The following is a 26,119-nucleotide window of genomic DNA, read 5'->3' as shown; positions in this document are numbered from 1 at the left end:
GACAATATAACATTCCAGGAAATCCACTATTCCAGCTAAAATCCTGAAAAAGCCAATTTAGTAGCAATGTCCTAAAATGAGAACTTAGTTCCTGGCATGCACTTCTCCATGACCCAGACTCACAGCTATCACCTTCAACCACTGAACACAACCACAACAGAACATGTAATAAAAAGATCTGCCAAACAAAACAGGTAAAATTTAAACACTGGGTTAATAAGAAAAGAATACAACCATTCTCCCATCTCAATTAAGCAGATGCAAGGCCGGAAGTGAAAAATATCTAGCCTCCAAAACCATAGCACAATTCCCAAAAAGACTGTTACATAAGCAAAAAAAAAAATACATTTGCTGACAATGAATGAATAAACCCAAGCAAAAAATAATAAAAGTACTTTGAAAAACATTGCTTCCTCACGCACTAAAAGCCATTAAAAGTTTCAAATTCTTAGTTCTAGTCTACAAGTGTATATATATATATATATATATAGCTGCAAAGTATCAAATGAAAACTAATACATACCTCTCAACCAATCAGGGATAAAGTTCAACAAAATCAGGGACAAAGCGAGAAAAAATCATTGACAATCAGGGACACTTTTAAAATATTTGTGCTATTAACTTGAGACATTCACAGAATCACAGAATATGAATAATGTACATTTTGTGAGGTGAAAGAAATCTACAACTCTTAATTATTGCCATTATTCATTAAGTTTAATTCACCAACTTTCCTCCAAAAGTCACCAGTTTTGGGAGGGATTAAGAGGGATAGAGCTAAAATTTGATTCAGAATCAGGGACGTCCCTGAAAATCAGGGACGGTTGAGAGGTCTGAAACTAAACAGTAAAAAAACATATTAAAATACATAAAAAGGATAATGGAATATAGGGATCAAAGTGTTAGAAACAAAAAATATTTGGCACTGTAGACTCAATAAGCCTTCATTCAGTACTGGATACTATGTATATCTAACAATTAACCTTTGCATATATTTAAGTATGGACAGAGATATAGATGTGCATTTAAGTGTATGGATATACTGATACTAACACGTGCACACACGTTAAGTACTGCTGCTGAACTGAGCAGTGTATTAGTCTTTGTTTAATCCTTAATAGTTGCATCATAAGATTCTTTATCTACATTTCAATTTCCTTGATGCTGTTCATTCAAATGATATAATAAAAAATGCATGTCAGAAACCTACCCCAGGATAGCAGACAATCTAAATGTGTAAAGGCTTGTCTACTGTACTCAAAGCTATGTTTGCTTTGTCAGTAAAGGACTTGAAAAACATTTGCACCTGCTAAGTGAATTTCATACAAATATAAAACAAAGGCATGACTTAAGAGTAATCCAACTCTTTGTTCTGCTCACAGTCATAACTGCTAAACACTATATTAAATGTTTTGGGCAGACTGAGAAATTAATGTTGTCTAATGAAGAGTTTTGAAGCATTACATGATCATAAGGTAACTTCTGGCCATGTTTTGGGGTATTTTTTTCCATTTTTATTTAAGTTTGTCATGTATTGCACTGCACGTGCTTAAAAATAGCTATTTAATATTGTGCGTGTTTGTGTTTGGGGGAGTATTTTTTTTTACCTGTTAGAGTTTTTAAAATGGGAGCCAGGCTTATGATAGAGAGACTAGTGACTGATATTATAATATGTATTCAATAACATGTGAACACTAATGTGTGAGTCTTGTTTTTTATGCTTTTAAAGGTCATATTTGCAGTATCTCTTGGATTTGCCTTTTCCCTGAGATACAGCTTTAACAGGTAGTGTGCAAGGTAGAACCCTCAACACTGGAGGTTGCAAGTGGTCTTACTTCTATGCAGAAATATTTTTACCATTTTTGTTATTTGCAAAAGTCATTCACTTATGGTTGTTGAGACTTTCTGTGTTCATAGTTGAGTATAGATCACAAAAAAAACATTCCACATGTTGGTCAGGATCAGGGATACTATGAAAATTTGACAGAAATGTATTGTTTCTTTTAATTTTGATAATTTAACTGCTGATACATTTAAACATTTCCTTTTAATCTTCCCAACTGCAGCATGACTGAAGGCTCCATCCCTGGCATGGTGAGGTCTCCCCCCCCCATCAGAGTCATGCTGCTAACTTATGCAAGGCAGTCTAGCATGACCCAAGCTACACACCACAGACTGAGATGCCCATTCCATCTTTGCTGAGAGGTTTAGTGCCCCCATTGGAGCTATGCTAGTGACCATCTCAAGACAGGTTGCCCTGGTGTTTGCAGCCTGCTTTCACATAAAAAGTAACCCAAGGTACACACTGCACAGATGCTTTGATGAATGTTTATTCCCCCATCAGAGTTGCAACACTGACTGCCCTAAAATAGGACTGGTTTTGTGTTTGCAGCCTACGCTTATAAAATAGTTGATGCCCTTAGCTTATCACAAAGACTAAAAGTAAGGAATGTGGCTGTTGTATCAGGGGGCATACTTTTAACCTTGGCACTTTATTGCTACGGTGCCGCCTGTCTGAGATTAAAAGAGAAATAGTTACAAATGCTCTATATAAACACATTAGAGACAATTGCTCTGGGCATAGTTTTAAATTTTCAATTTTAAGAGAAGTTGACAATAATATATGTGGGAGTAATATTAATGATTTTACTGAAAAGGAAGAATTTAATTGGATTTTACGCTTAGGGACACATATTTTGCCTGGTTTGCATGGCTATGTATCTTTAAAGCCTTTATTGAAAGAGAAATACAAATGAGCCTACTTGTTATCATGTAACCCATTCTGATATTATATAAATGGTAGATGGTATATTTTGTATTTTTCATTTGATATACCTGAAGAAGCCTTGTTTAAGGCAAAAGTTTTTACTAGTGGTTTTAGAAGTTGTTTGAGTCTAATAAACTTCTTCATTACCAGCTGCCTGTGGTTCCAGTGGCTTCTATTTTACTTGTTTATCTTAAGAAGTAGTACCTGTTATCCTACATTACATATATTAAGAAGTAGTTGTATCTGTTATCCTACATTACATATCTTAAGTGGTAGTATCTGTTATCCTGGTTCCCCTTCATATGACTGAAACTACAAAAGTCTGAAACTTCAAAAGCCTGAAAACAAAAGCCTGAAAAGTCAAAAGCCTGAAACTCAAAAGCCTGAAAACACAAAAAATACATATGCTGACTTTAAACAACAGAAACCATATTAATTTCCACTAAGTATAAGCAGGGAGGCAAGCCCCCCTGCACCCCCCCAGTATACCAACTCCGAGATTGCACTTAGTGTAATGAAGTGCAATCCTGGAGTTGATATATTTAAGTAGCAGGGGGGTGTGGGAAGTGCAGCCCCCCCCCACATGGGGGTGCAGGGTGGCTTGCCCCCTGCTTATACATGGTGGAAATTATTATGGTTTCTGTTGTTTAAAGTCAGTACATGTATTTTTTTGTATTTTCAGGCTTTTGATTTTTAGGCTTTTGACTTTTCAGGATTTTGTTTTCAGGTTTATGAGTTTCAGGCTTATGTTAATTCATTCATATGAAGGGGAACCATTATCCTAGAGTATGTAGTTGTATGAATTCACTTTTGTCCTACAGGGCATGGGTATATGAGGTAGAAATCATTATCCTGCAGTGTGTGACTGTATGTAACAATGGTCAATATTCTACAATGTGTGGCTTTATGAGCAGAGGCTATTACCCTACAATGTACAACTATTTGAGGTAGTGCCAGTTATCCCATAGTGCATGGCCAAGTGAGGTAGTGATTGTTATCCTACAGGACATTGATGCATGAGGTGGTGTCTGTTATCCTACAGAACATCACTGTATGAGGTGGTATTTGTTATGCTAAAGAACATCACTGCATGAGGTAATGTATGTTATCCTACAGGACATAATTGTATGAAGTAGTATCTATTATCCACAGGATATCACTGCATGAGGTGGTGTCTGTTATTCTACATTATATAGCTGTGTGAGGTGTGCCTGTTATCCTACATTACATGACTGTATGAAGTGGTGTCTATTACCCTACAAGACATCGCTGTTTGAGGTGGTGTCTGTTATTGTACAGGACATTGCTGTATGAGGTGGTATCTGTTATCCTAGATTATATGGCTGTTTGTGGTGGAGTTTGTTATCCTCCATTACATCTCTGTATGAGGTGGTGTCTATTATCCTATATTACATTGCTGTGTGAGGTGGTGTCTAGTATCCTATATTACATTGCTGTATGAGGTGATGTCTGTTATTCTATATTACATGACTGTATGAGGTAGTGTCTGTTATCCTGCAGGACATCGCTGTATGAGGTGACGTCTGTTATACAGGACATCGCTGTATGAGGTAGTGTCTGTTATCCTACATTACACAGCTCTGTGAGGTGGTGTCTGTTATCCTATATTACATGACTGTATGAGGTAGTGTCTGTTATCCTGCAGGACATCACTGTATGAGGTGGCGTCTGTTGTCATACAGGACATCGCTGCATGAGGTAATGTCTGTTATCTCATATTACATGACTGCATGAAATGGTGTCTGTTATCGTACAGGACATTACTGTATGAGGTGGTGTCTGCTATCCTACATTACATGACTGTATGAGGTGGTGTCTCTTATCCTACAAGACATCGCTGTTTGAGGTGGTGCCTGTTATCATACACGACATTGGTGTATGAAGTGGTGTCTGTTATCCTACATTATATGGCTACATGTGGTGGGGTCTGTTATCCTCCATTACATTCCTGTATGAGGTGGTGTCTATTATCCTGTATTACATCGCTGTATGAGGTGATGTCTGCTATCCTATATTACATGACTGTATGAGGTGGTGTCTGTTATTGTGCAGGACATCGCTGTATGAGGTGGTGTCTGTTATTCTATATTATATGACCATATGAGGTGGAGTCTGTTATCCTACAGGACATTGCTGTATGAGGAAGTGTCTGTTATTGTACAGGGCATAGCTGTATGAAATGGTGGCTGCTATTTTATATTATATGACTGTATGAAGTAGTGTTTGTTATCCTATATTACTTGACTGTATGACGTGGTGTCTGTTATCCTGAAAGACATCTGTGTATGAGGTACTGTTTGCTATCGTACAGGGCATCACTGTATGATTTAGTGTCTGTTATCCACAGGACATCACTGTATGAGGTGGTGTCTGTTATCCTACATTACATAGCTGTTTGAGGTGTGCCTGTTATCCTGTATTACATGACTGTATGAGGTGGTGTATGTTATCCTACAGGACATCTCTGTATGAACTGGTGCTTGTTATCATACAGGACATTGCTGTATGAGGTGGTGTCTGTTATCTTATATTACATAACTGTAAGAGATGGTGTCTGTTATAATAAAGGACATTGCTGTATGAGGTGGAGTATGTTATCCTACAGGACATCTCTGTATGAGAGGGTGTCTGTTATCGTATAGGACATTGCTGTATGAAGTGGTGTCTGTTATCATGCAGGACATTGATGTATGAGGTGGTGTCTGTTACCCTACATTTCACGAGTGTAAGAGATGATGTCTGTTATCATACGGGACATTGCTGTATGAGGTAGAGTCTGTTATCCTACAGGACATCGCTGTATGAGGTGTTGTCTGTTATCCTATATTACATGACTGTAAGAGGGATGTCTGTTACTCTACAGGACATTGCTGTATGAGGTGGTGTCTGTTATTTTATATTACATGACTGTATGAGCTAGTGTTTGTTACCCTATATTACATGACTGTTTGAGGTGGTGTCTGTTATCCTAAAGGACATCTCTGTATGAGGTACTGTATGCTATCATACAGGGCATCACTGTATGAATTAGTGTTTGTTTTCCACAGGTCATCACTGCATGAGGTGGTGTCTGTTATCCTGCATTACATAGCTGTGTGAGGTGTATCTGTTATCCTATATTACATGACTGTACAAGATGGTGTATGCATCCTACAGGACATCTCTTTATAAGGTGGAGTCTGTTATCCTACAGGACATCACTGCATAAAATGATGTTTGTCATCCTATAGGACCCCACTATATGAAGTAATGTCTTTTATCCTATATTACATGACTGTATGAGGTAGTGTCTGTTATCCTACAGGACATCGTTGTATGAGGTGGTGTCTTTTATCCTACAGGATATAGCTGTATGAGGTGGTGTCTGTTATCCTATATTACATCGCTGTACGAGGTGGTGTCTATTATCCTATATTACATGACTGTATGATGTGGTGTCTGTTATCCTACAGGACATCGCTGTATTTGGTGGCGTCTATTATCCTATATTACATCGCTGTATGAGGTGGTGTCTGTTATCCTATATTACATGACTGTATGAGGTGGTGTCTGTTACCCTACAGGGCATTGCTATATGATGTGGTGTCTGTTATCCTACATTACATGGATGTATGTGGTGCTTTGAATTTGTTAAACTGCTTTTGATTTGCTTATATTTATGTTTCATATTCTGTGTAATTTCAACTTACTTTCACTTACTGATGTACTAACTTCTTACTGTAGTGCTACATATTTGTTCTCCTCTATAAAAGAATCCTTAGCTTAGTGGGACTGACCTAATTATAAGTCAGTAAACAAGTAAATAACTGTCCTATTCACACAGTACACTGAAGGAAAAAAATGCATTTTAAAAAGACATGTTTGTGGCTAAGGTTCTTTCATCGGTAATCTAATGCGTAATACTGCCAAGTGCTCTCTCTCTCTACCAATGTAAAATCCTGGAAACAAAGAGCACCCATGCACAAAATCCTTCAGACAATGAACACTGCCTTTTTTCTTTTCTTTCCCTTATAATAATATAATCCATCACCATCTTCATCATCTACCTCATACCCCTTTTGTCTTTCCTTTTGTTGACACACCTCACCATATCCCCTCACCCTAATTTAGTCTTCATGTGTGTGGCAACACCTTTCTTCTGATACTGGAAAATTGGCTTCACTCTTTGATTATTCAATAGAAGTGAAATTATATAAAAAATAAATGACATTTATTAAAGAAGTGCAGCAGACATTACGGTTGTAAAAGAGGCTGCATATTTGTAATAAACATTTTATTTTGTGGTGTATAGTTCTTCTGAATTCCTATGACTGTTGTTGGAACCATATAGAGTGTTGTAAAGAGAGCTAATGTACTCATTTATTCATTCCTTAACAGGTGTAAGAAGAGACAAGGTAAGTTCTTTATTCATTGCATTGTGTTCATGAGATTTTTTTTTTAAAAAACTACAAGCCACATTTAAAATTCAGTCTTTTGCATGAAACTATTGAAAACTGAGGACCAAAAGCAAGTACTTTATAATCAATATCTCACTAGTCTAAGAATAACCGATAAAAGGTTCAGCCTTGCCGAGAGACACTTAATTCACAAACCTCGAGCCCTCAAGGCCAGATTTATGAAAGCAATTCAACAAGCTGTAAAATGCATCAAGGTAAATTTGACTGATTATAAGAAATGGCAGGAAGTGGGCTGACACCGCACAGCTCTGATAATGCCATAGTTCATCTAAGATGTTTTCAGCTAGTTTTCTATGCTCCTATTTTCTGCAATGAGAGTTACCCAGGGTGGAATATGGAATCACCACAACAGTAACGAAATATTGTACCTTGAGAGTGATATTATACTCTGGAGTGAGGGGAAGCTGCATTTGGTAGGGGACTCAGAGGTTTATTTCTCTGATTTTCATAATGCAAAGTGAACCAGAACTCTGCAGTAACATTTTTTTCATAATACACAGTTGTGCGACTCATGAATTCTTGACATTATAGATCACAGAAACATATGCCAGCATGACTAGATTAATTCAGACAATCATACAGCTGGTTTATTTAAGCTTCTCTAAAATTTGGATTTGGCAGGGGAATACACTCAAAAGTAGGGATGCTGTCATTATAAGGGGCAAAAGAAAAAAAACTTCCCTTGATGGCTAATAGTGAACTGTTTTTCTTTAACAGTTACTTGTAACAACAGACATTGCTAAACACAGCAAAGTTAATCAGATATAACATTATAATGTGCATGTTTTCTTTCTCTAATACCCACTATATCCATTTCATTGTTGACTACCCAATTTGCAATTGGTCCTACAAAGATAAACTACTCCCGGGTGGGATGCCAGTCCACCATTGAAAACACACACACACACACACACACACACACACACACACACACACACACACACACACACACACACACACACACACTACACAGACAATAAATCTGAAGGGTCGTTAATTGAATTGTACTATGTTCTGGGATGTGGGAAAAAGCTAAGCTTTCTGACAGGAGTCAGACTCAAGTAGGATAGGCAGACACTAAACAGGAAGAGCCCATATGATAGGCACACACTAAACAGGAAGAGCCCCTGATGAGGAATGAAGTGGAGAACCAGGTACTGTGGGGTAGCAGGACTAATACCTGTACCAAGCAGATGGTTAACATTATTTCATAAGGTTCATGTTGTTTCAAATAAACAATATATTTTTTTGAAATTAACAGACCAGATAAACGTGACACTGTTAAATAACCATCTCATACTTGCTGACTGTTGTTTGCTCCTACAACCAACCGACCCTAAATTTGGGAAGTCTAAACTCTTCCTATATCTGGATGTTTTCCTCTCATCCCTGCATATTGACAGCACCCATGATGCTATCCATAATGACACCCATCTGACACCCACCTCATACAACTTTGCCTCAAACCAGCAAACAAGCCTTTTTATGTGAAGGTACTTATGAAACCTCTTCCTAAACCATAAAAGTCTTTGAGATACTGGGTGGACACACAATCTCTTTAATGACACACTTACAAGCCAAATGCATATAAGGCACTAGCAAAGACTAGGAATAAAATAATTGGTCACTCATCTAGCAGGCCAAATCCATTAAGGCAGCCTAGCCAAGCCAACACCATCTATAAATGTCCTATTCACAGGTGAATCCACTATGTGTTACACACATGCACCACTCACAACACTGCTAAAGAAATCAGTGATGGCAAGCTGTATCTTGACAGCCAGGATGTGACATGTCATAAGTACTTTCAGGTCTCTTCATCCGAGCTACACATATGATGGGGCCGTTATGCAGGTGGAAGTTAACTTGAGAATGTCGATTTGAGTCTGGTAAGGAACTAGTCTTGAGCAGCATCCTGCACTCACCAAAAATTATGTTACAGTAGAAACAAAATATAATCAACTTCAGCTATTTGCTTGGTTATTGATTGCTGTCATTCTGGGGGGTAATATGCATCGGCCTGGAAGGAAGCATTTTACAGTCCTTCCTGCTTCATCAGGGATGACCTGTACTACTCTTCTCAGGATTTCCATATATTGGTCAAAACATTCTGTCTTCCATAGCACCTTTTTTAGGCAACATCAGTATCCATCTACCAACTTACTCAAACAAAATCAAGACTGCATAAATGTAGTGCTGCTCAACACTAGAAATTTCACTCACTGCAAGCATTCCTGAACATAGAAAATACTGGCATTTGCATCACTACTAAAACATGGTTCCACTATAGACATAACACCTCCTTCCATACCAGGAGCCAATGTATACTACTTACTCAGAGTTGTAGCTAGAAATGACTGTGTTGTATATGATAATGTATCCATATTCCCAAGATGTCTGATGACATCTAGACTCATAAGTTAGGATAATGATGTTGTGGTCTTCCTCATCCAAATTATCTTCAATAAGATCTCCCTCTATGAAATTTATAACACATGAGGCATACCTGAGCAAGCTAGAACACCTCCCCATTGAACCAAACACTAGAAGATTTCAACTACACACCCATATATATTGAGGAACCTACACTTCTGTGAATAAGTATGTAGAATGCTTTCTAGGTTTCATAAATACAAACTTCTTAGACCAATTAATTTACATCCGGACTAGGAGCTCAAATATTTTGGATCTAGTCCTCATAAATAGGACTCCACTAAGCTATTTGCCTACAGTTACATTTTTGGTAAATTCTGACCACTTCTCAGTAATGTTCGCTATGTGGTTAGATATTACTTAGAAGCAAATATGATCTGATGCAATTTAGAAATCCTCTTCCCCTCAGTGACCCAGCAGCATACACTGCAGTTTTTAAAATTTGTCCTTGCACCTCAGTGCTTTCACAGAGGCATTGGTCTAATGCAATGATAAATTTAGGGGAAAAAACACTATAGTGGAATTCTAAACTGTATAACAAAAAAAAAAAAAAAGAAAAAAATCATTGTCTCAAAGGTACAACTGAAAACTTCAAGCTCCAAAAGCAAACTTAATAAGCTTAGAAGCAAAATAAATCTGCAATTAGTGAACTGACAGTTGCCACTTCTGCAAAGGATAACCATAGAACCTTTTTCAGCTATGATAGAAATTTTAGAAGCAATAACCAACAATGTACTGACCTAATACATAAACGCACGCCACCATACTTGGAGACATATTTAGTTCGGATTGTACAGTCTCCCGCAAACGTTTTCATCACATACCACTATGACTGGTCCTTTCATGCAGATCACCTTGGAGCGGGTCCTGAAGAAACTTTCAAAAGCAAGACCATGGTCTGTGGGTCCAGACAAATGCCTGGTTGCTTTTTTGTCAGCACTAAACATCTCTGACTTGATACTTAATCTGTTCACTCTCAGGTTTAAAACTAACTATATGCCAGAGGCATGGAGAACAGCTGTGGTCATCCACTATACAAGTGTAGATCCTCACCTGTCCCAGCAATTAAGAAGCAATAAGTCTAACCAGTCTTATCTACAAAGCAATGGCTGCATCATTATGGCCCTTCAAACAATGACATCAGCAGTCTACAATCCCTGGGTTTCTAAAAAGAAGATCTCACCTCATAAACTTAGTAAATTTCTTTGAAAAGGTCACTGTGGCCTTGGATGAAGTCATATCAATGTATACTGCTTACATTGACCTGGCAAAGATCTTTGACATCATTACACATTCAGATATTATTGCCAAACTAGTCAAACTAAATGCAACTATTATGCAACCTGATGGATAGAAAATTGGCTCACTATTAGAACCCACTCAGTATAGGAGGCAAGCACTCATCTGAAAGGTTAACTACTAGTGTGGTTCCTCAGGGACAGCTATGGGGCCACCCTTGTTTGGTATTTTCTTCTCTAATGTCAAAGCTGACATAACTTGTTTGTGGCTGACCAAGTTTTTGCAGATTGAATCATTGTAAACAATCTGTGGACTCCAACATTCTCCAAGAAGGCTTACCACACATGATGAAATGGTGCTAGGACAACAGCCTAAAACTAAATTTCAAGAAATATAGCATAAGCACTCATGGACCAACCACATGGATGACACTCTCCTTTAATACTGGTTTAGTATTAGGGATCTGGGCACCTTTGTAGACAATGAGCTCTCCTTTGACCATCATCTATCTACTATTGTCAGGATGTCCTAACTAGCCCCGTTAAATACCAGTATATCTTTTAGGTTGAAGGAAGTTTTTAAACATCTGTAATCCTGCATTATCCGATCTGCAAAACAATTTAATAACACTTTCGGTATGTCATTCTCCAGGCATATAAATCAACTTGAAAAGTTCTAGCAATTTCTCACAAATAAGATAAAGGACATGGTGTAGAGTGCTATGCAGACTGCCTTCAAGCATCCTGTCTCCTCAGTTTTATACAGACTCTTAACAGGCAATCTTTGCTTTGCTTTAAAAGCTTTAATTAACTTAGTGCTGTGTGACCTCCTGCACATTCGCAAGACAACCCCCCACCACCATAACCACTTCTTGAAAGAACTAAACCCCCCCTGCAATATGAACAGATCCTGCTGGTAGGATAGATACTATCTATAAGAATTCCTGTCCTCTGCAGTAGACTTCCCACCTTTACATTAAGCAAAATATCTCGTTGACCCTCTTCAAACACAACCTAGATAAACAGATGGCCAACCACAAATTGACCCCAGGTTTCTCCCTTCTATCCCTCATAGAAAGATGGAAACAGTGAGCAGTAAAATTTGTTGTTAATTATGGGTAAGCATTTAGTGAGGCTTTAATGGCTAGGCTACAAACTGATTAATAGCCTATTATGAACCCCTAAATCTATGGAAGGCTGAACAATCACATCAAACTAATAAGGAAAATTAGATAAATAAATGTTTGTATATAAATCCCTTCACAATGTAACTCTAAATGTCACGTGTGTACTTCTTGTTCATGACCATGGTATTATGCTAACCCAAAAATGTGTTTATATCTGTTTTTATTTGGGCAGACTACAAATTCAGGTGGAAAACAGACTCACTATTTTATAACTGCAAAAAGAAGGCTCAAAAGCAAGGCTACAATTTAGTAATTGAATGAAACCATATGCAGTATAATAAAGTGTTATTCAGAACTGTGTGGGAAATTAGGATGACTCAAACTACTTGACAGATAATTAGCAAAATCATCTTTCTGATGGAGATCCTGAATTTCTGACTGTGAAGAAAAATACATGACAGAAGGCAGCTTTGTGAGGACTAGATTCCATTCTAATCCATTTTTTGCTTGCTGAAGACAAATTTTGTTTTATTTGACAGATTCAGAAAACATTTGCATCTGAAACCAAGAAAGAAAGGAGTCTGCCTTATGGGAAGTATGCCTGTATGGTACTCAGATACTGCCAAATACATTTTTTTCACATCTATACACAGAGCTGTACATTTTCTTCTGATGAAGAAATGGTTCCATTTTTATCCACTCCCAATGCACAACTCATTCACTTACCTCAAAGTTAATGTTATGGATAAGATTTATGAAAATTTAAACACCTTCTGGTAATTTGTTTTACCACTGAATTTCTACACTCTGATGTGAGCTGCAGTATAATGAGGAACACAGCCTAGTAGGCCAAAACTTTTTTTTAGTACAGGGCTAGCATGCAAAAAGTTTTAATGTAACTCACTGTAATGGATATAGGTGGGGAACAAAAGCTTGGGTAGGGATGAGCAGCTGTGAAGGAATTAAACAGTTTATCAGTTGCCTACAATTCTTCAGAAAGTGCTGAGAATGTTGTGTTCATATGTAATGTTAATTTCTGTTCAGAGTGCTACTGTTAGCACACTATGATCTGCTGTGGTTTAGTTCCATTTATAAGCAGCTTTTTTAGCAGAATGATCAGTAGCAAGTGAAGTGAGAGGCCAAAAGTCTCTTCAAGAGAGAAAAAAAGATAAAACAAAGGGAAATGGAAATAGTTCAAGATGAAAGGTTGAAGGCTGGGGTGAGGGAATGATGACTGAGTTCTGGGTAATGTGCAACCATTTTATTGGCGAGGTGTTACGACTTAGCTCTCAGTCATTTATCTCTACATTTCTGACAAAGTAAAACATAATTAGGAAAAAAAAACTCAAATTAGGGACAATTTTAAATTTTGGTAGTGTTAAATTAGAAAGCTGGTAGACAAGAGGATGTGAATTTATATATTTTTGGAAGTAAAAGTCTATAATTGTAATTTTCAACAATATTTATTGATGGTTAGTATCAGCATTTAGTGTCAGTAGTTCACCATCTTTTTTTAAAAAAAATCAGTTTTAGGAACATTAAAGATGACACTAAAAATAGGGTTAGTTGAGAGGTATGGATTATGGTAAAAATGAGAAGCTGAGGTTTGCAAGATGCTGATCTCACAAGATGTAATACAATTATGAAGCTGAATGCTAAAGACAAGACATATTTTTCCTTGTCAGTTAACTGGTTAACAGTGTTCTGCATGTTGCTTCGACAACTATTGAAAATCAAAACATATCTGAGCTGTTATACTGGAGGCTTCTAGATGTTTTTTCTTTACTACTTGTACTGTAGTGATGTTTCATGTTATAGCAGTCTCTGTTGACTTGAATAAAACTGTAATTTTGACTTTCTAAATTACAACTGCTCAGTGTATGCTGCACTTACATTGTGTCTATTGTAACCCCTCTGGAAAGACAGTGATGACAAAACTGTAAATATTATTATAAAGTGTTGTACTGGTTGCTTTAAAGAAACTACGACCAAAGAAGTAATGTAGAAGCAATTTCATTTTTGTTGTTTTGTAGAACATGACTGGTTGCAGACTTGCAGTTCTGTGACATTTTAAAATGAACACAGTGAGGGCTGTTAGTTATGACATCATACAATGCGGACATAATTCTTGGTACTACTAGGAGTAATTTAGTTAGCTTAATTTAAAGCCTGGCTAAATAAGCAAATCATTAGCTCTTTCGTTTTTGTTTGGTCCTCCTCACTGACCATCAAGCATCTCCTTCCCAGTCACTCAGTGGAACCATTTGCTCCCTGGGGCAAGATCCCTGTGGCTCACTTATGTCATCCAGATTTTTTTTTTTTTTGCTTGTAAACCTGCATGTCCATAGTGCAAGCTTACAGCTCCAAGAGTTTGGTAGGGAATTAACCTATTTGATCTGTATTCAAACCATTACATGACGATCAATTGGCCCTGAACCCACTATGTAGGCAGCACCACCTATACAATTTTCTGTGGTCACTAGGAGAACATACCTTTGCAGATGCTCCCCGCCTCTAATCGAAGAGTGGCAAGGAGGGTCTTTTCATTCATTCAACAGGTGTTCAAACCGTGAATCTGACTGAAACCACCTGAATCACATTTGGAACTTCATCCATCTCCAGCAATAGAGATGGCAACAAATTCACACATTTACATGGGAACACAAACTTTTGTACCACTCAAGGTCATAATGCTAGTGACTGAGACTATCTTAGAAATACCACATAAGAACTTGGAATAGGGAGTTGCATCAAATTATCATATTTAGAAACTTATACAAAGGCTACTTCCTTTGAAGTAATAGTTCACTGGCTGGATAATAATTATACAGCACACTCGAAGAATTACAAATAACAGTTTCTAATCTAAAAAAATAAACATTTCTGAAAATTCTAGAGAAATTATAGATAATGGAATGTGCTTGATTTTATGTAATTATTTTCGGTGCAATACCTACATAATACCCACATCATATATCAATATATTTTAAATACTAATATCATTATGGGATACTTAGAAACAAAACTTGGATGTGTATATTAATTCTGTGTTACATAATAAAATGCCTTTTATAGAGTACTATTTTTAAAATGTATAAATAGATGAACAATGTTTTTGCAATGGTATAATTGTTTACAAGGAGCTACAGCTGGGTGACTATCAGGAAAATTGCAGACAGTAAAACACATATCCTCTAAAGCAGGCAGGACGGAGGAATGGGTATAGGTAATGGAAAGTCTTTTGTAACAAATCTGTGTATTTTCTGAGGGACTGAGAAACCTCATTGATCTCCCACTGAAAACACTGGGACATTCTAGCAATAGTCTCAGAAAAAAAGAAACTCTCACAGGGAGAATTTGAAGCTGACCTCTCGTCTGAATGAGAAATGCAACGACAAAACCCTGACTCTATCCTTGCATCTTCCTGTTCAGATTCAGAATGTTTCTTCTCTTCAGGAAAAGAGGAATCTGTCTTTCTTTTACTACAAACTACTTTACAAGAAGGATCAATATCCCGAATTAAACTCTGAACAAGTTCCGGTAAACTACTCCCATCCAAAGAAATTTGAGGAGTGGTAGATACATGGTTGGTTTTCTATTTCTGTTTGATAGGGAAAAATTGGGCCAACCATGTTACTAATGGCAGCAGCTCCTTCCTTGGGGCTGGGCACAGCATTCTGACACAACAGGGAAACCTTCCCTGTTCCCTCTCCCAGGACTGACAAGAGTGGCTCTCCCTTGCCCACTGAGGGAACTTCAACAACAGCAGAGAACATGGCTAACCCCTGGTACATTGTGGCTGTGGGGGTTACACCAGAGGGATCTGGGGTAAAGGGTGAGTGGTCTGAGGTACAATTGTCCACGGTAGAGTCACCCACCTGCAGCTGAGGCACATTTCTAGCCTGCTGTGGTGACAAAGGCTATTTGCTTAATTTTTTCTTTTTGTGGCTGGAAGAAGGACTGACCATGAGACTAATAGTCTGTTCCATGGTCAGGCCAAAAATGGTGAATCTTTCCTGGGGAAGACGAGCATTGAATATCTGTAAAACTATCAGGCCACAAAAGTTACCTTTTTGACAGAAAAAAAAAACATTGTGAAAAGGACTTTAAAGCACTATGGAAGCACCACAACAGAAAAATAAACAATTTTCCACAGATACTATGCTTTCAATCAGTTTATACTTTTAAACTGAAAGAAAGAAACACGTGCTTCATTTAAAAGAACATTACAGTCTCAAGACAGTGCATCAAATAACACTCCTAGCTTTAAAATAACATTCCTAAGGCAGAAAGTAATAAAATATTAGCAAAATTTAAGACAATGCTTTTTCCCCAAAGGGAAGTTATCTTCACAGCAAAGAAAAGCACAGATCAACTGTTGATCATCAAAATCCTCACATGAACATGCTCTTCAGCAGCAGTAAAGCTCTGAAGACCTTTGTGCCCAAAACTGTCTTTTAGTAAGTTGAGTTTGAGCTGTTTGACAGTTTGGGCATGTGGGAGGTGCCCTGAACCTTTGGAAGCAGGCTGGCTATTATATCCTTGGCAGGATGCAATCTATATAGCTAAGGCTACTGCAGTGATCAATATGAAGAACATACACCATTATGTCTACAGTCATTTTAGTCTGACTGATGGTTTCCTTCATTTTGACATGGCATGCAGTAATGTACAATGTTTACCCGCAGTGTTATATGTAAATAAACAAATATCCCATCTAATTTAATGCCATCATTTTTTATTCCCCATTCAAGAAATATTAAAGTTAGTATAGGTGTAAAGGGAGGATTTGCAGTTCTGCACTTCTAATTTTGAGTAGTCTTTTTCTGATGTGTTAGTTTTAAGGGTATAACAGCACACAGTACAACACTGTGATCTTGGCAGTAGTAGCAAGTTTTAGATGAACAGCCATGTGTATTTTTCTTCAAGTTAGTGCGGGCAGTGAAATGTGCAATGCAGAGACTGAATATGAGGCTTATTTTTGTCCCCCCCCCTTTAACTGTTATTGGGGAGCATTTCTATTTGAAAGTTGAAGATGAAGCTTAGCCTCTACCTTGACCAAATCACATCTTTATTACTAGTGGTAAAATTCAGCCATCTACTTAATCAACTTGTTCATGTGAAGGAAGTGCCTGGCTATATCATCTTTCTTTTTGGATTTCAAGAAAATCATTTGATTTGGACTTACTCTGCAGAAGTACAAATATTTTTTTACACTGGGTCTCTCTATTTCTGTCAAATACATACTTCATTTTAAGCATCCTCTTACTCAAACTATCCCCAGTTATTTTACTTTCAAACAATTTTACACTTTGAACTGTTCTCATATCACAGGCCATTTTTTAATTATTGCCACTATTTGTTTTTTAAACAAAAACATCTTTATTAAATTATCATGTATGACATAGGCAAGCATATATTTATATAAATGAAAACAAACCATACTGACATAATTTTAGTTGCAAACATTATACATCACAAACCATGTTTACATAATTTTAGATGCAAACATTGCAAATCTCAGCCCTCTCTTGCCTATTATCTGTATTCCTAATTGCTGTCATCCCTATCATCAGAATTTCCTTTCTCCATTCCCATGTTGGGTTAGTTCTTAGAATACTTTCTGCTACTTTATGAATATAATATTCTGTATAGTTATTGTTATTCTCCTTAAGGATCTGCATCCAAAATCCCAGTCTATCCTTGTTTCTTGAGCTTCCACATTTCATAATCTTCCCTTTCCACTTTGAAGTATAGGTTTCTGCTTGTGTTATGTATAGGAGCCTTAACTGTGTAGCTCTGAAATACCCCTTCAAAGTGGGTAATCCCAAACTGCCTTTTGGAAGAATCAGCTTATCCCACTTGACTCTTGCTGTCTTACCCTCCCAGATAAAATCCTTCAGCTCTTTATTAATTGCCATCCATAACTTCACCTCTGGTTGATAAAATATGCCTGACCTCTATAAAACTAAACTGACTGAACACATCTTAACAGAGCTTCCAGTTTCTCAGTTTTTGTATTATCTTTGTTTAGACTTTGCCCACATGTCCTTAGCTACCACACCAGAATCCTTTTTAATCCATACTTCTAAGTACTTACTTTTATCATGTTTCCATATATATGGATATTGCTGAACCAAATCCTGTGTGGGTACATAATTTACAGTTACTACCTTTGTTTTAACTTCATTAATTGTCTATCCTGAAAAGATTTGAAACTGCCTCAAAATGTTATACAACACAGAAATGTAATTTTCTGTTTTTATGAGGTATAAAATAATATCATCTGCAAATAGACCCAGCGTTTTCTTGACTACCATACCAATTATAGCCTTGATTTGATGAGCACCTTACTTTCTATGCCAATGGCTCTAAATAAAATGCAAATAACAAAGGGGAAGAGGACACCCCTTCCTAGTTCCTCTGCTGAAACAGAAAGTATAAGAGAGGAACTTACCCACTTTAATTTTCACCTCTGATCCCTCATATATCCTCCTAATCAACCTTATAATTTTATCAGGGAATGCAAATGCTTCCATTGCTCTACTTGTAAAGTCCCAGCTTACTCTGCCAAATGCTTTCTCTGTATCAAGACCCATAAACAACAGTGGTATTGTCTTACATTCTGCTTCAGTCTGGATAATTAATTTTTTTGCTAATGTTGTCAGATATTTGCCTCTCCTCCACAAAACCACACAGATCCATATCTATCAATTTTGGAATCACTTTTGTCATTCTTTTCGCTATTATATGCATACACACTTTATATTCATGTTTTAGGATTGAAATGGGCCTGTATGAAGCTGGGTCTGATGGGTCTTTACCCTCTTTAGGTATTGCAGCCACCATTGTTTTCATCAGTCTTTTCCCTCCTAGCTTTCGAACTTCATATCCTGTTAGTAATACAGCCTCATCTACCTCTAACCTTGGCATATTTAAGTCTTCCATAAAAAGTTCCATTTGTACCTTTTCTTGATTTCCATATTTTTCTGCTTTACACAGACTTTCATAAAATTTCCTAAATATTTGTAGCACCTCATCAGGACCTCTTGTTATGTTCCTTGTTATCATCTCCCTGAGCTTGGTGACAACCCTTTCTACTTTCAGTTGTCTGAGTTGTTGTGTTAAAAGTTTTTGTGCTCTGGAGTTATCAGAAAATAGTTGCTTAACAGCAATCTTTCTAACTCATGCATATTGTTGAGGTAATCCCTTATTTTCTGTTTATTATTTTGCATAATAATGTATTCTGAAGGGTTAGGGTTTAGGCCTAATAATGGATACTAACCCTAGCCCTATCCCTAACCCTAAATGTTACCCATATCCTAATGAAACCCTTTTTGTAACACTGCCACTACACAAGACAGCTCAATCACTCACCGCACATACACACTTATCCACGCAACACTAACTCTATCCTCGTACCTAACCCTAAAACACACACACACACACACACACACACACACACACACACACACACACACACACACACACACACACACACACACACACACACACACACACACACACACACACACACACACAGTCCTTCCATAAAGCCACTTACCTTTGTTGAACATCAGGAAATTGTCCAATCTGTCATTTGCAAATACACACTTTTGCACAAAAACACACTACAGATCACTTAGTCACACAGAAGCATTAACCAAGTGAACTGCAACCACACACACACACACACACACACACACACATATATATATATATATATATATATATATATATATATATATATATATATATATATATATATATATATATATATATATATATATATATATATATATATATACACACACACACATGTATGTGTGTGTGTGTGTATATGTATACATATATATATATATGTATATAGACCAATATATATATATTTATATATATATATATATATATATATATATATATATATAGATATATATATATATATATATATATGTATATATATATATATATATATATATATATTTTTTTTGTATATATGCAAATGTATTTATTTAGATCGCCAATGAACTTTGATAGTTAAATAGTACATCAAACAAGTTTCTTAGCAATCATTATCATCTACAAAAAGACTGAAGGGATGACAAATATAAACAAATACTTCACATTTGCGATCACCTAAACCAACTAAAAGCTTTGCATTTATGTGGAGATTAAACTCCTACATCCGAAGAAATTAAATATACTAATGCCAAGGTCAGACAACCATGGAAAAAGAGGATAACTCCTGAAAATAAATTGCAGTCAACTGTAATATAATTTAGCTATGTCCATAATTTGTACTTGGAAGCTAATTTTAAAGTTTTTTAATTGAATGGACAAGTACCATTACAAAGAATCTTAATCCTTACTGGCACTAAAACGTTATCATTCAAGAGGTGCCACAAGTCATTCATTCTTTTGAGAGAGAGATAAACCCTTCAAATGAACAGTATTTTTTAGTCATGAGTTATTATGAATTCAGAAATCATAATCATTATCTATCTTGTGAACAATTAAAAAGTGACATTCAATTTAAATTGTGCAGTTCTGAGCATTCCATTTCATACATACCCATAATGTATGTTGACAAGTTTTTGATAGATGGCATATGGCAGCGAGAAACAAGAGGCCATAATCCAAATTAAAGCAATGCATGAGATCCCTTTCAACACAGATATCCGTGGCTTCAGAGGATGCATGATGGCCTGAAATGTGAAAGTGAATTTTAATTATCTTGTTTTCTGATAATGGTGTTTTTCACAGTACTGATAAATTGTGCAAAGAAGCTGTAACGTAAAGTAGTTTGGGACTAGGATATACAACACTTTGATTCGCCATCAAAAAGTAGCAAAAAAGGCATCTGTTGGCATAGTTTATACATAAAAAAAACTCTTCAAAAGTCACCAACAAACTCTGCCAAGCTGTAACACTGAATAAGATAATACATAAATGACTTGAAATGGCTAAAACTTTAGCATCTATATTACCTGATTGAATGTTTAGGTTAGCAAATACCTAACTGTCGATCTGGTAATATCGAAAAATTAAAACAGCGAACAGCCGATTTAACGTAGGGAATGAATTTCCTCGGCCGCAAAAAAAAAAAAAAAAATTAAACCAAAATGAAGAGGGGGACTTCATTCACCCCCACCCCCCTGATGTGGGGGGCTGTGCCCCCCACCCCCTCAACTAAATATACCAACTCTGAGATTGCTCTACAGTGGGGAAAGGGACAAAATCCGCATAACGGCCAAGGGAATTATTTCCCTGCATTAAATCAGACGTTCATGTTTTTTTGCTTTCGTTATTACCTGATTGATGTTTAGATATTCACTAACCTAAACGTTCGATCAGGTAATAGGAACCCAAACTTTAATGCACTTGGCATACCCTTAAACATACAACTGATAAGTGCTTTCATTCCATACTTGAGACTTCATTAGACCAAGTTGCAACAATTCAAAATGCAATTAAATAAACTTTTAAAATCACATGGCTTCTACCTTAATGAGTTAACCCTTTCCTTTTCAATACAGTTTTAAAGTTCTCCCTATCATTCATTCCAGGAGAACTGCAAGCATTTAATCTTACTTGTCAACAATACTCTTTCAAATCAAGCTCATCTTTGGCATCCAGTCTTAAATTATAATTAATCACTTGATCAATGACTGAAAATTTGAAATGTGTTTTATTCACGTCTTTCCTATTCATCTGTTGAACATGTTCTGCTAAGGAATTACTTAGCTGCATTTATTCTACAGTCCATAGATGTTCATAAATTGTCATGTGAAACTCAGTAATAGTTCTACCAATATAAAATGCAGGACACAGTCCATACAGTGCAATATAAATTACAGACTTAGATTTACAACTGTATTTATTCAATAATTTAATTTCATAATTTCTTGCTGTTAACTATATCCTATCACTCTTTAAAATATACTTACAAAAGTTAATTTGTGTACTTAAACGTTCCTTTATTCTGTTCCTGTTTTATAGGGTTTGATTCCCCCAGTGCTCTTCTGCATACAGTGTGACTCAGAGCAAGAAACTTAACCTGACAGTGCTTGGGGGGCAACTAAGAATTTGGGCTAGGCTCATCAGTGGTCTCTTGGACTGCAAGCCTAGTTATTAGCTACGAACCTATGGAGGGCTTTATTACTTGACTTAAGCAAAGGAACAAATAATAATGGAATGTATTTTTGAAGACAAAATCTTAGCAGATCTGAAGACATTTAAGAAGGATGAAATGGATAAATTGTGCACAAATTGAGAAGCAGAAAATCAGATAAAAAAATTGAGTTAAAATGTACTTTTCACAGAAAAAAGGTCATGTCTAAGTTTAATTTATAAGCACATTGCTGAATGCCTACTGAAAGTGAATCATTTTGGCCATGGCTATGTAAGTGCTTAGGAAAGATGTACCTTTGGATTTGCAATATGCTCAGATGAACTTCTGAGCTTCCTAAAGGCTATAAAGTCTTCAAGACCTGCATGCACACACCGTGGGCATATATATTTAACAATGACAGTAAAGCTGAGCCTTCAGATTTAAAAAGAAAGATATTATTATATATCTTCATATCATACCACATTTTAAGCCTGATCAGTAGTCAGCTTTCCTCCATTTTATGCCCCTAGTTATTAGCTGCAGTTTGTGCTATGCACAGCCCCCCCTCTAATTTTACAGACTGCAGCCATGCCTCAACACTGGACTGCAGAACTCCATACTCATTGCAGTATTCCCTCTGTGAGGTTTGCCATGTTCACAGTTTTCCTCTCACATAGACACGGGGAGATGGTACAGTGCCATGCCTATCTAATGGTTTCACAGTTACAGGGAGATGGTGCAGTGTCATGCCTATCTCATGGTTTCACAGGGAGATGGTATAGTGTCATGGCTATCTTATGGTTTCACAGTTACAGGGAGATAGTACAGTGCCATGCCTATCTCATGGTTTCACAGTTACAGGGAGATGGTACAGTGCCATGCATATCTCATGGTTTCACAGTTACAGGGAGATGGTACAGTGCCATGCCTATCTCATGGTTTCACAGTTACAGAGAAATGGTACAGTGCCATGCCTATTTCATGGTTTCACAGTTACAGGGAAATGGTACAGTGCCATGCCTATCTCATGGTTTCACAGTTACAGGGAAATGGTACAGTGCCATGCCTATTTCATGGTTTCACAGTTACAGGGAGATGGTACAGTGCCATGCCTATCTCATGGTTTTACATTTACAGGGAGATGGTACACTGCCATGGCTATCTCATGATTTCACAGCTACACTTACAATATTCTTCACTGTCACTGACATCCATCACATGGTATGTTGTTCTTGCTGAAGTATTTTATCAGGGAGAAGGCCAGTTCTAACTATGTAAAGGCCAAGTTTACTTGATTTATACTGACATTATGTTACTCCATAGCTGTGTAGTTTTAAGTGAAGTTGTACAAAATGGTGCAGACCCTTCTTACAGAGATAACAAGCACTAAGGTGGAGAGTAAGCTAGTGAAGCCAGTTAGTGCCACTGTCTGTGAATTGCTGTTTGTGTACAATGCATTATCCAAGCATGCTTGTGCTAGCTGTGCACATCGTAGTAACCACAAAGCACATAACCAGTCTGCTCATGCATACAGCATGTGTGCATCCATAGTGCCACAGTGTAGCACTATATTCACTTTTAGCAGCACAGTTCAAATAAGCAACATTATACTATCACGTGGTATACCAGCTTATCGACATATCTCACTACCCACTACAAAACTTGAAACATGAACACAGTTTACTAAAACGATATAAGCAAATCATGTGGCCACTTCTTCACTCTGGCATTTTTCTCATCGCTTCAACTAGCACATTGTTGTTAGACATCATCATGTAAAGAAAAGAAACTTCTACCCCTATTGTTACCTTATCCCTTATTGTATTCTTTCCACCCCATAGCTAGCAGCACCTATCCACTATTTAGCTATAACCTACCACCCACATCCATAATTCTACTTACTACCTCTCTTAAATAACTATGACATATGCATCCCATAATCTTACTGTATATTTTCACCAACAGTCACCACCTATGGTTTCAAAACTTTCCAAAAACCAAATCCTTTCAGCCCAAGATAGACTTTCTACTAAATAATCCGTTTGTCCAGTAAACCCTTTCAACTGTATATATATGCCACTACCTTAGCGCCATGATAATTCAACAGCCCTCTCCTTCTTAATAATAATCTCAACACTTATACCTCATAACTCACTACTATGTACCCACTACTGCCACAAGTATCATCATTCCAAAAACTAAAAATCTTAGACATACAGCAAAGCCCCTAAAAAACATCTTCAACATAAATCCCATATTCTTTTACCCCTAATTTATGGACACATGAAAATAACTTGAAGAGCCCACAACACAAATGAGGCCATGGCCTCAAGCTCAATGCCAAAAAGTGCAGTGTCATCCCCTTTGGTAAAAACTCTGTACCCATGAACTACCACATAGGCAGCAATCTACTTAACACCAAATGTGTGATAAGAGACCTTGGGACCCAGGTGGACAGTAGTCTCTCCTTTGATAGTCACATCGCCACAGTAGTCAGGAAGTCTTTCTACATGGCACACCTCATCATAAAAGGGTTCTCATCCAGGAAAAAAGAGGTCATTGTTCTTCTCTACTCGACACTCATTAGAAGCATTATAGAGTACAACACCCCTTTTGGAATGTACCTCACAAGACATCTGCAGCAGCTGGAAAGACCACAGAAATACCTCACAAAGAGGATTACTGGCCTCAAACAAATGCCCTACACTGACCGTCTCAAAAAACTCCAGCTTTACTCTGTAGCATATTGCCTACTTCAAGGTGATCTCTGCCTAACATATAAAGCTATGTCAAAACCAGAGCTTTTGGACTTCCTACACCTAAAGAAATCCCAATCTTTCCAAGCTACACACTTTAGGGACCTAAACCTCGTCACCACGATAAACAGAACATGCTGGAGGGATAGATTCCTGTCCCAGAGACTTCCCATACTCTGGAACAGGCTACCCATATATGTCAAGCAAAGTTCTTCATTAGCACTCTTCAAAAAAAGTCTTGATGAGTGGATGAGAAATAGGAAATACACCCAAGGGATCACTTCTGTGTCTCTGCTCGACAGTGGCACAGGAAAATAACTTTTTTGGGTGGAGTAAGCCAGGGAACCTTGTTGGCTAGGCTTACGTAGGCCCTTGGGCCGATAGCCTAGTACCTACCTATGAACCTACCTATGAACCTATTCCCCACTTAAGACTTATATTTACAATCTCCCTCTGTCCAAGCATGCAGGAAGTATAACCAAGAAACTTGAACAGGTGTAGACTCCTTTAATACAAGCTTTTGGATTTATTGGACAGTTCACCACAGCAAAAGGGAATATCTCTTCATTTTTTTCCCTGACTTAACAGGCATCACTGAAGCCTGTATTAAAAATTGTTCTCCAAACCCCAACACTGCCTTCCAAACTGTAACATATTTTCAATTCCTGAGCTGGTAAATATATAGGGGGGATTTTTGTTTCTCACGAAAACATAAAATCCTCATTACACGTGACAATCAAGCCTTTCATTCCCATTTACCTAAACTGGCTCATAACTAAAACCACACTCAACCATCCCAGCTTCCTACATATCTTCCTATATCCTTCACCAATCCTATAAAATGACATTTCAAAAAGCTACTACAAGTCCTAAACACATCCAACAACAGTAATCCAAACGTTAAAACACAACAAAAGTCCCAGTATGACTGAATAAAGTTTAATACGAATAAGTAAAGTACTCTAGCACCTCAGCTTAACATAAGCCTTCAAGGAGTCCTTGAAGGCTTATGTTAAGCCACGGTACTAGAGTGCTTTACTTATTTGTATTAAACTTTATTTGGTCATACTGGGACTTTTGTTGTGTTTTAAGTCCTAAACACAGCCTTCACCTTTCAGAACATTATAATTCTGGGCAATTGTAAAATCAATATATTTGAAATAATGATGGTGATGATTATTATTAATAATAATAATAATAATAATAATAATA

The 26,119-nt window shown here is 37.1% G+C and overlaps 1 protein-coding gene across 1 annotated transcript in view; it reads right to left on the bottom strand.

The window, feature by feature from the left end:
- Positions 1 to 26,119, bottom strand: part of LOC122806497 (probable G-protein coupled receptor 83) — a 184,769-nt gene that overhangs the window by 105,783 nt on the left and 52,867 nt on the right. The window contains exon 3 of the mRNA XM_044076996.1: positions 20,612 to 20,745. Coding sequence (XP_043932931.1) covers positions 20,612 to 20,745 — 134 coding nt within the window. The remainder of the gene's footprint in view (positions 1 to 20,611; positions 20,746 to 26,119) is intronic.

The sequence above is a fragment of the Protopterus annectens genome, chromosome 7.part0 (genome assembly GCF_019279795.1).
Source record: "Protopterus annectens isolate FY-2018-M chromosome 7.part0, PAN1.0, whole genome shotgun sequence".
NCBI lineage: Eukaryota > Metazoa > Chordata > Ceratodontiformes > Protopteridae > Protopterus > Protopterus annectens.
The sequence above is the reverse complement of the archived record's forward strand: the minus strand, read 5'-3'. Positions and strand labels throughout refer to the sequence as shown.